Source organism: Leptodactylus fuscus, chromosome 8 (assembly GCF_031893055.1).
Source record: "Leptodactylus fuscus isolate aLepFus1 chromosome 8, aLepFus1.hap2, whole genome shotgun sequence".
Lineage (NCBI taxonomy): Eukaryota > Metazoa > Chordata > Amphibia > Anura > Leptodactylidae > Leptodactylus > Leptodactylus fuscus.
Window position 1 is genome coordinate 49470835 of NC_134272.1, and position 10625 is coordinate 49481459.

A 10625-nucleotide genomic window follows, 5' to 3' on the forward strand; every position below is an offset into this window, starting at 1 on the left:
GATAGATGTACAGGCAGGGTTAGCTAGGGATTACCTTTATTTAGGTGGGAATGTTACTCACACAGCTCTTTGGGGCTCTATCTGGTCGGGATCCCTGTCAGCTTGTGATATTTGCAAGCTGACTTTTTCCCATAGGAATGCATTGACCAGCGTTGATTGGCCAAATGCCATACAGAGTACAGCATTCGGCCAATCAATGCTGGTCAATGCATTCCTATGCCGAGATGTAGCAGTGCTGGTCATGCACTCAGCTCGGCTACACCGGAGATGCATACAAGCTGAGCACACAGCCAGCACTGCTACACCGGAGATGAAGCAGAGCTGGCCGTGCGCTTAGCTCGACTACTCCGGAGATCAGCTCAGCGCACGGCCAGGAGATGTATCAGAGCTGAGTGTGCGCTGAATCCTGCTGCACACTCAGTTCTGCTGAGATGCAGCAGAGCTGAGTGTGCAGCAGTGTTGACATCTCTGGTGTAGCAGTGCTGGCCGTGCGCTCAGCTCGGCTGCATCTCGGCATAGGAATGCATTGACCAGCGTTGATTGGCCGAATGCCATACAGAGTACAGCATTCGGCCAATCAACGCTGCTTCTGCCGGAGGAGGCAGAGTCTAAGATCGTCCACAGCAGTCTCCATTCTGGTCCAATCTTGGACTCTGCCTCCTCACAGACGAGCCTCCGGCAGAACCAGTGTTGATTGGCCGAATGCCGTACTCTGTATGGCATTCGGCCAATCAACGCTGGTCAATGCATTCCTATGGGAAAAAGTCAGCTCCTGCATATCGCAAGTTGACAGGGATCCCGACATAATACAGTGACTTGGGAATGTTAGACGCCCCCAGACAAACTTCCCCTGCTGTCCCAGTTGCATTCCAGGGTGTTGGCATCATTTCCTGGGGTGTCATAGTGGACTTGGTGACGCTCCTGAGTCAAATAGTGGTTTCCCCCTTAACGAGTATTTTTTCCCCATAGACTATAATGGGGTTCGATATTCGATCGAACAGTCGAGTATTGAGCGGCTACTTGAATCGAACTTCGAACATTTCACTGTTCGCTCATCTCTACTGATGAACATTCAGTCAATGTGAATGTCAGTGTGACTGGTAGTGGCCTGTGTTCCCCTGCATTGTAATGGGCGTGCTGGAGACAAGCGAAGTACGGCACTCAGGCAAATACCGCGCTCCCATTGAATTGAATGTTATATATATATATATATATATATATACCTTTATACCCTTCAATCCGTATGGAATAAGAATCTGTTGCATTGATGTAAAATGTCCAAATCCCAATGCTGGGATTTTCCAAGTATAATGCAGCGCCCCAAGATTCTGAGAAAAAGGCTGTAAGAGTTTCCTCAGCACCTAAAAAACATAGTTTAACTCTTTATACCTAGATGCAATTGATTGTATATCCCTTTATATATGTCAAAACCGAGGATTCTCAGTAGTGTGATATGTAAGTTAGCCAATAACATCCAGATTCTTTTCATTTGTGGCCCGGGTTAAAAAGAAAAACTCAGTCCATGCAATCAACATTAACATTTAGTTTAGAGATCTTTAAATATATGTTGGAAAACATTAGGTTCCCTTCTTTCTGCAGTTCTGACCAATAGGGATCCTGGCTGTCTACTTGCAATAAAAATATATTACATCTCTTTATGACATATGAGTATCAAAATTTTTATAGGTTAGAAGGTATAGTGGAAGGAAACAGTAGATCTTATTGCCAGAAAACCCGCTCAAGGAATTGAGATGCAAATGTTATCTAAATTGAAAGTCACATTTAGAAGAAGAGGCCCATGTCCCATTACGGGGCATCTACAAGACTTGAAGGGTTTTTCTGAACTAACTGATAAACACACTGGTGGCCCCAGGAGAAGAGGGGTTTAAACTAAAAAAAGAAGCCATATCCACCTTCCCTGGCACAACGTTCCCCGAGCACAATCCCGATTCCTGGATTTTAAGTGGTGAGGCTCAGAGGTTACATTTGTTCGTACAGCACTTGATCAGCAGTAATTTCATCCACATAATACCATTAAGACCAGTGATTGAATCACAGAAGTCATTGATGCCTCCCACTACCAGTCTGGATGAAACTGGATGTTGAGGGAGTGGGGGGACATTCTGGTGGTGGGCCCGAGATAGGTGAATATGCCTTCATTTTTTATTTTATACCTCCTGTGAGAAGGTAACAGGCAGAGTTTTGGAGGTACGGTATATCTACCCCAGATTCTTGACATATGAGTGGTCCAGTGCAGATCTTGAATAAGCTGCAGCCCAGGTGTGGGTCATAGGCTCATTACTGGGCCATAAAAGGCTGCAGAGCCTGCACTTCAGGGCAGATCCTGGGAGGAGATGAAGTGACTGCATCTGTCTTGAAACCCTGAGACTCTGGTGAGACAATACTGTACTACTGTTTTGGTTGATTCATGTGTCTGGTAGTAAGCCATACATACTGTTAGTATTTTCTGTTTAGTTAGTGCTCAGACGAGCAGGTTTTCTTATGCCATTTTTGCCTGAATTTAAGGCTGTATTATATTTTGCTTATCCTGTGCCTGACGTAAAGGCTTATGTATTTTGCTGTTTTTAAATAAACCGGTTTTCCTGCAAGATTTGTGTCCCTGTCTCTGACTGGTTGGGTCCACTCCACTGCTTCTACCAAACTACCTTCCCCACACTCCCCAGCTACCAGTATGTTTTCCAATTAGCCTGGAAATTTCTTTTAATGCCTTTTTTAAAATAATTTCTCATAACTAAGCTTATCCTTATTAGTTTTTTTCTTTCAATACACAACAGTATTCTGCTTTAGAAGCAGCTGATTGACGCCACAAGGTGTTGTATATTCTGTAGTCTAATATAACTACAGTATACTCAGATCCTTCTCTATCAGTAACTTTGTAAATGTTGTGTTCATTATCATTATTCTTTTAGAGATGAGCGAGTAGTATTCAATGGAATACCTCCCCTGCATAGTAATATGTGTAATCAATCGATTACCAAGGGGTTAAACACATTATATTTTAGCTGCGTTTAACCCCTTGGTAATCGACCGATTACACCTATTACTATATGCAGTTCCTAAATTACAATACAATACAATACAATATCAGTTCTTACCATATGGGTTATAAAAAACCAGTGAGTTGCTTGAGCCTGATACTGATATGACGAGTGAACTAAAATATGACGGCACTGAGAAGGTAGCACCAGAATTCGAATCAGTTCTGTTACTATCTGTAGAAAATAGGCGAGTTGTGCTGTTAATGGGAATTTTCAGAAAGAAGTTGAGCAGGTCTGCTATCTGTAAAAGGAGATAGAGAGTTTAGAGCTGCTACTTCGGCACCACAAATATCTGCATCTCCCAAATAGTTAAAAATCCTAAATGATCTTTTATCAATCATGCTCTGAGCAAAAAGTTTAAAATTACATATAACTAATCTCAATGAAAATTTTGTCTGACAATGAGAAGATAGGAAAGATGATGAGGAAGCAGTAGGTAGGCATTCTGTGAAGGCCGCTTACCTAATGGTATACAGATACAGCAAACATATCAGGACTCTAAGGGTAAGTTTGCACAGACATTTTTGGTCAGGATTTTGAGGCCGCATCTGCTTCAAAATCCTGACCAAAAAGACGGCTCCCGTTGAAACCAATGGGAGCTGCTCAGGAGTTTTTTCCAGTAGCCGTTTCTTCCGGCTCTGGGAAAAAAGAAGCAAGGTGCTCATTCTTCAGGCCAATTTGTCTCACAATTCATCCGGACTAGGCCCATTCACTGGATTTCAGTCGCGGCGACCTGGCATTTGGTCGGGGAACCTGAGGTGGCCTCCGCCTCAGGTACCGGACCAAAAATCTCTGTGTGAACTTACCCTTAAGGTTCCGTTCACATGGAGGAATTTGCCGCAGATTTGGAGGTGGATTGCGCCCCTGAATCTGGAGCAGATTCCTCCTAAATCCACTTCCCATTGTTTTCAAAGGGAGGCACAGATCACAGCAGGTGCAGAGAAAAGAAGTGTCCTGCTGGATCTTGCCGCGGATTCCACCCGTGAGGTCCACGGCTCGAGACTTCCTCCTGATTAGATCCATTCAGGCCTAATTAGAAGCAGGATGCCGCAACAGAATGCTGATGCACTGCATTGGTATCCCGTCATGGCTAGCCGCTGAAAAAAGCCAGCGGCAGAACTTGAAGGGGAATTTCCTCTTCCTTTTCCACTGTGTGAACTGACCCTAACAAGTCAGATTTATATTGACCAATCAAAAAGATGTCTGAAAGACTTTTTACAGATTGGCCTAACAACTCTATCTTAGAGATGGGCGAACCATCATATAATATATAGTACAGTATTATAGCTGGAGGCCCAGAGGAAGGGGGAAAAAAAATCCCACTGACCTTCCCTTACCTCTCTTGGGCTTCCTTGCAGAGTTTAGCATTCTCCAGGTGACATAATGTGCCCAAGGTCACTGAGACCTGTGATGGACGTTATGATGCCCAACATGCCCATATCACTGGCCTCATAGGCCTCAGTGATGACCTCGGGCGCATGACATCTATAAAGACGTAGTGAAAGGTGCTGCGAAGTGATCCAAAAAGTAAAAGGAAGTTTGTAGGTATGTTTTTTTTAAAATTTTTACATCTCCTCTGAGCCTCCATCTCTTATAATCTGTTATAGTCTTTTCAGACCCCAGAGTATAATAATGTCACTTGCACATTGACATAACTTCAGTTGTGTTTGCCTTGGTCCAGTTTCAGGAATTTGAAGCTGAAATTTTTGCATGTTCAAATTTCGTGTCAAAACTCACATCAATTTCCAAACCTGCCAGGCTGTATTTTCTGACTCCCATGAACTTCAATGAGTTATCAGGTGGAATCTGCTTGAGGATCGATTATTATTATCTGCTTGAAGATACTTATTTTTCTCCCAGCTGAAAAAATTTGCTAGAGGAAAAATCTGCCATGACTCCCACTGAAATTAATGGAGGCTGGTTTCAGGTGGAATTTGGAGTTTCTGGGCCACAAGCTACCTGTGATGGTATGGTGATGCAGTTCAGCGACATTCAGTCACAGCTTTCAGCTGATGATTAGGCCCAGATGAATGGGCCTCACCAGCAAGGAATTGTGAGCTATGGAATCTGCGGCTGAATCAGCTGCGGCATACGTGGCAAGATCGAGCAGTGTCCTGCTGTCATATCTGTCTCCTAGGTCCTGGGGAACGCCCAGGGTGCCTGGTGAGCCTCATTTACTTATAAAATTTCTTCATTATTACAAGAAACCGTGGGTCATTTGCAATACTAGAGGCACCACCTGAATAGCCTTTTTAAAGGCTATTCAGACATGTTTAGCTAAAAAAAGAGTTTTCTGAATGACAGAATCCCTTTAAAACCTCAGACACCTGTCTGATGTAGAATTAAAACATGGATGCTGTGTATTAAAAGTTACATATACGAAAGTTTCTTATTAATGTGGCATGTTCCATTGTGTGCCATATTAAAGAGGCTCTATCAGTGGGAAAAGTCATTTTTAACTAATCACATCCTTGCATAGGCATTAGAAAGGCTATTCCACACCTACCTTTAGTATGTAAATCGCCTCAGTGGTTTTTGAATAAGTCCATTTTTATCCATATGCTAATTAGACTGTTGCACGATACATCGTGCACTACTCTCCTATTGTTCCTATGGGAGACTGCTGCTGCTGACTCAGCTTCCTGTTTGCACACACACATAGGAGATAATAGCAGAGACGAGTGCTGCTGGGAACTTCCTGTGCTGGCTGGAAGCTCATTAGCATATGAATAAAAACAGACTTATTCAGAAACCACTGAGGCAATCTGCATACTAAAGGTAGGTGTGGAATAGCCTTTCTAATGCCTTTGCAAGGATGTGATTAGTTAAAAATGAATTTTCCCAATGATAGGGCCCCTTTAAAGAGGTGTTGACCTAGAAGGGAGTATATGCTATCTATAGGAACCTACAAAACTACTTCATTCTTTCTCACTCTGGTACTTACTGTAGAAGTTGGATTGTAAATTTGAAAGACGTGGCCGTAACTGCGGGCAGCAATATCTTTAAAAATCTGGAAATCAAGGTTATATTTATCTCCACAATAACCAGCAAAAAGAAAAACCTGTGAAGAGAGGAAAAAAAAGCAGCAACAGGGTTATAAATCTGGAAGCCATCGTGATATATACTTCCAAAATAACTAGCAAAAAGAAAGGCCTATGAAGAGAAAAAAGCAAAACTAGTTTATGTGACAGTAATACAGAGAGCTACCTGCAATCACTATTTGTATTGCAGGATCTGTTCACACCAGTGTGATGCTGCAGGATTACTTGACTTTATAGGTTATTAACCCCTTAGCAACCCAATGCGTAATAGTACGTCTTGAGTTGCATGAGGATGTATGGAGAGAGCTACTTTGCTGTTTACTGCAATACAGTAGAATTGCAGTGAATAGTATCATACCTCCTTTTAAAAGTAAAAGAAGAAAAAAAAGTTTTTAAAAGTATAAAAAATACAAAAGTTCAAATCACCCCCCTTTCCCTAGATCAGAAAATAAAGAAAAGCAAACATAAACATATTAGGTATCCCCGTGCTCCAAAATGCCCGAACTATTAAAATATTAAAATATTTATCCCATACTGCGAACGTTGTATCAAAATAGCCAAATAGCATTTTTTTAAACACTTTTCCTCCTATAAAAAATGGAATAATAAATGATCAAACTATCACATCTTCCCCCACATGGTAACAATAAAAACAGAAGCTTGGCCCGCATAAAAAAAACGCCTTACCCAGCCCCATAGATGTAAGTATGAAAAAGTTACATGGCGACACAATTTTTTTTTCTATTTTGCAAAGTTTTTCATTTTTTAAAAGGTATCAAAACATGACAAATACTATATAAATTTGGTATCGCTGTGTTCATACTGACACGCAGATTACAGGTAACATGTCATTTTTTACCAAACAGTGAACGCTGTAAAAATTAAACCTATATGAAATTGGCGCAAATGTATTTTTCCTCATTCTGATTTTTTTTTCCCCAGCTTCCCTGTACATTGCACAGCACAATGAATGGCGCAATTACAAAGTAAAATTTGTTTTGCAAACAATAAACCAACATGTGACTCTGTGAACTGAAAAATGAAAAAGTTAGGGATTGAGATGTGAGGAGGGAAAAACGAAAATGCGAAAACAAAAAATGGCCGGGTGCTTAAGGGGTTAAAGGGATTGTCTAGTTTCAGATGAATATTAAGGAAGAAATATTATTATTTGTAATATAAAAAACCTCTACAATTTTCCAATATTCTTTGGGTATCAACTCCTCACCGTAAAGAATAAAATATAACTTTTAATTCATATTTGTAAAAAGGACAACAAAAATTCCAAGTAACAAAAAAGAAGACAAAATGAGTTAGCTTATGCATTTCAGGGTACTCAAGCTATGAGTAAGGGGTTAAATGTGCTTACCCTGAAACGTGTAAGCTAACTCATTTTGTCTTCTTCTTTGTTACTTGTAATTTTTGTTGTCCTTTTTACAAATATGAATTAAAAGTTATATTTTATTTTTTATGATGCTGGAATTTTATGCTAATTATGCTATGCCCACTTTATGTTAAAAACCATGGTCGCAATTTCCAAAGCTGGCACATGATTTGTGCGGACACCGTGAGGAAAACACACTAACCCCATTATAATCTATGGGGTCCGTGTGGTTTCTTTGCTAACTGTTTTTGAATGCTTTTGGTATTCTGTTCAGGGGCCCCCAAGCGTACTCACCGAACGGAATACCGAACACAGATGCCTTATTAACAGAGGCCTTATTAACATAGAAGAAAATATATGAAGAGGTTTCTGCTAATAAGGAAAAAAGTAGACTAAATAATACTATTAATAAAAATATAATAAGAATAATATTCATGAGAGTGGTGATATAGTAGCTAGGACATTCTTACAGCACTTCTGTATGCCTTACCCTAACTTGCAAAGAATCTATTAGTGAAAATATTCTGCTGACTGTTTCAGTGTCATTAAAATCCTTGGCAGATGCGTCTGTTACTAACACCACGAATGAACCAAATGGGCTGACTTCCAGGGCTTTCAGTAATCCCACCATTGAGTATTCCGGGCAATCGCCACCATCATGAGCATGGAGAGAATAAAGGTCATTGAAAAACTCTGTAGATGAGCAGGTAACATAAAGGGGTCCGACACCTGAAGAAAGAAATCATAATGTGAAAGTATATTACCCAGATTGTTGGAAGTGAAATTAACCCTGCAATTTCACTGTTATAAGTCAGGGACAGAGAATTGTCAATTGTTTCTTCTTCATCACAGACCTATTTAAGCATTTCTCAGTATGAGAATTCCAACTAAGAACTCGCAATATCTTAAGCAAACCGCAAAAATGGAATATAATATACTTTTGTGTCCATCAAAAAACCAAACTGGAACGGATATATATATATATATATATATATATATATATACATACACACTACAGTATATATTACACTATATATTTACACTGATGTAAACAGTTGGCCATCCGTTTGGGATCTGTTAAACATATGTGTATATGATAGGACTGGAGAGGGTAGCACACATCCTACTAAGCTAGTGACAGAGATCCCTGAAACACGTTCTCAATACCATCAGGCTCCCCTAGACTTACAGGAAATATTATTATATATATAAAAAAAAAAAGTTAAAACTTGAGAGTCTTCAGTAGTTGATACCTTTTTTAATGGCCAACTAATAATGATGACAGGTTACAAGTTTTGAAACTCTTGGCTTCTTCCTCAGGAATATACCTGAGGAAGAAGCCAAGAGCTTCAAAAGCTTGTAACTTGACATCATTATTAGTTAGCCATTAAAAAGGTATCAACTACTGAAGACTCTCAAGTTTTTTGTGTTTTTATTATATTTCATACCCAATGGCTAACACATTACAAAAACAAATGTTTTCCTTATAGAAGATATTATTGTCAGTGAGAAAATCACCCCTGTAAGGTAAGGGACCTTGCCCATAGCATGAGTGCATAGTATATAGCTTGCAGCTGGCGTATTTGTGCCAGTAAACTGGCGTAAATGATATTATAGAAAGCGCAAATCCCACTCTACTTTTGCTTCTATGGAAGTGTTGTGGAAGGCACAAAAATGCCAGTTGCAACAATTTCACTGCAACTTGTATTTAACAAGCTGCATACCAGAGGTCTGTGACTTTTCTACAACAGAAATCTAGTGTAGACTCCATAATAAATGTGCCCTGATGTGTGCCAGAGGTATCTTCGGACACATACATGAACATACACGCTAACTATTGTGTGAGCAGAGCCTTACTCTTCATGAGTTATAAAATTAAATAATTGTCTTACTTGGATCATTAAAGTCCATCAGTGTGTATTGTCGGGTCACATTAGCAGATGACGCTGCCAGACGAGTAGAAAATATCTGGGCAATCTCTTGAAACTGATACAAATAGTAAGACATTGAACCAGTCGTATCCATGACCAAAGTGAATGATGGGAAATCTAGAAATACAGAGTTAAGCATTTTTTAAAGCAATACAAGAAATGAGTAGGGTTGAGCGATCGGGATCGGAAAAGATCGGATCCCGATCAGCGATCGAGTACATTTCACTATCGTGATCGGATTCCGATCCCGCCTTAAAAAGATCTGGAACGGAATTCCAATCCCGATCGCTCATCTTACCTGCATAGAAGTGCTGCCACTGCCACTCCCCGTTGTTCTTGGTCCAGTCCTCTCTCATTCACAGGCCTGCAGAGTGCCGTGCTCGCACCTGCCTCCCAGGCTAGTGTTACATATGCTCTGGAGAAGGCAGGGCATGTGGCTTAGGAGAGTGTGGGTGGGTACTGGGAGGGGAGACGTGAGTGATGCACCCGCCCACACTCTCCTAAGCCACAACAAGCCCTGCCTACTCCCAGCATCAGTAACACTAGTCTGGGAGGCGGAGGTGTGCACGGCTCTCTGCAGGCCTGTGAATGATAGAGGACCGGACCGAGAACAATGGGCAGTGGCAGCGCTTCTATGCAGGTAAGTGTGGGGGGACTAAGTAACTAGGGGATTTTTTAATCACTACACGGCGTAGAGTCCAAAATGTGAAGCCTTCAATTTTTGGATTCCACGCTGTGTAGTGAACAGGATCATTTTTAAAATTCGAGTTTCGATCATTAAAAAAAATCCCATTGACTTTTATTAGGATCAGGATTGGGATTGGGATCAGGATCGGGTGTGGATGGAAAATGATTGGAAATAAGATTTTAAAAACGATCCTGAAATCTCAAGATCCGATCAACCCTAGAAATGAGACCTAAAAGTAATCGTTTGATGCTTAAATTGTATCGGAATTTCTGTACTTCATCCCTTTCTATGAGTAGAAAAACTGGACTGCAAGCCATCCACTGAGAGCTAAATCCATTGGGCCTTAGCTTGTTAGGCTAGCTTCACATGGAGGAATCTGCTATGGATGTGTGAGCAGAATCTGTCCCCAGTCTGCCTTCCATTGCTTCCAGTAGGAGGCAGAGATCGGATAAGGACAGAAAAATATTAATCTAGGTTTAATCAGCAGAGTAAAGCCACAATGGAATGTCCATGCCCTGTATTGGC

The 10625-nt window shown here is 40.8% G+C and overlaps 1 protein-coding gene across 1 annotated transcript in view; it reads right to left on the reverse strand.

Annotated features, from left to right (window-relative positions):
- Positions 1-9768, reverse strand: part of LOC142216790 (uromodulin-like) — a 48147-nt gene extending 38379 nt beyond the window's left edge. The window contains exons 1-6 of the mRNA XM_075284821.1: positions 9711-9768; positions 9374-9529; positions 7972-8210; positions 6004-6120; positions 3117-3300; positions 1224-1361 (exon numbers count right to left, since the gene is read on the reverse strand). Of these exons, the coding sequence (XP_075140922.1) occupies positions 1224-1361; positions 3117-3300; positions 6004-6120; positions 7972-8210; positions 9374-9529; positions 9711-9768 (892 nt within the window). The remainder of the gene's footprint in view (positions 1-1223; positions 1362-3116; positions 3301-6003; positions 6121-7971; positions 8211-9373; positions 9530-9710) is intronic.
- Positions 9769-10625: the final 857 nt, after the last annotated feature.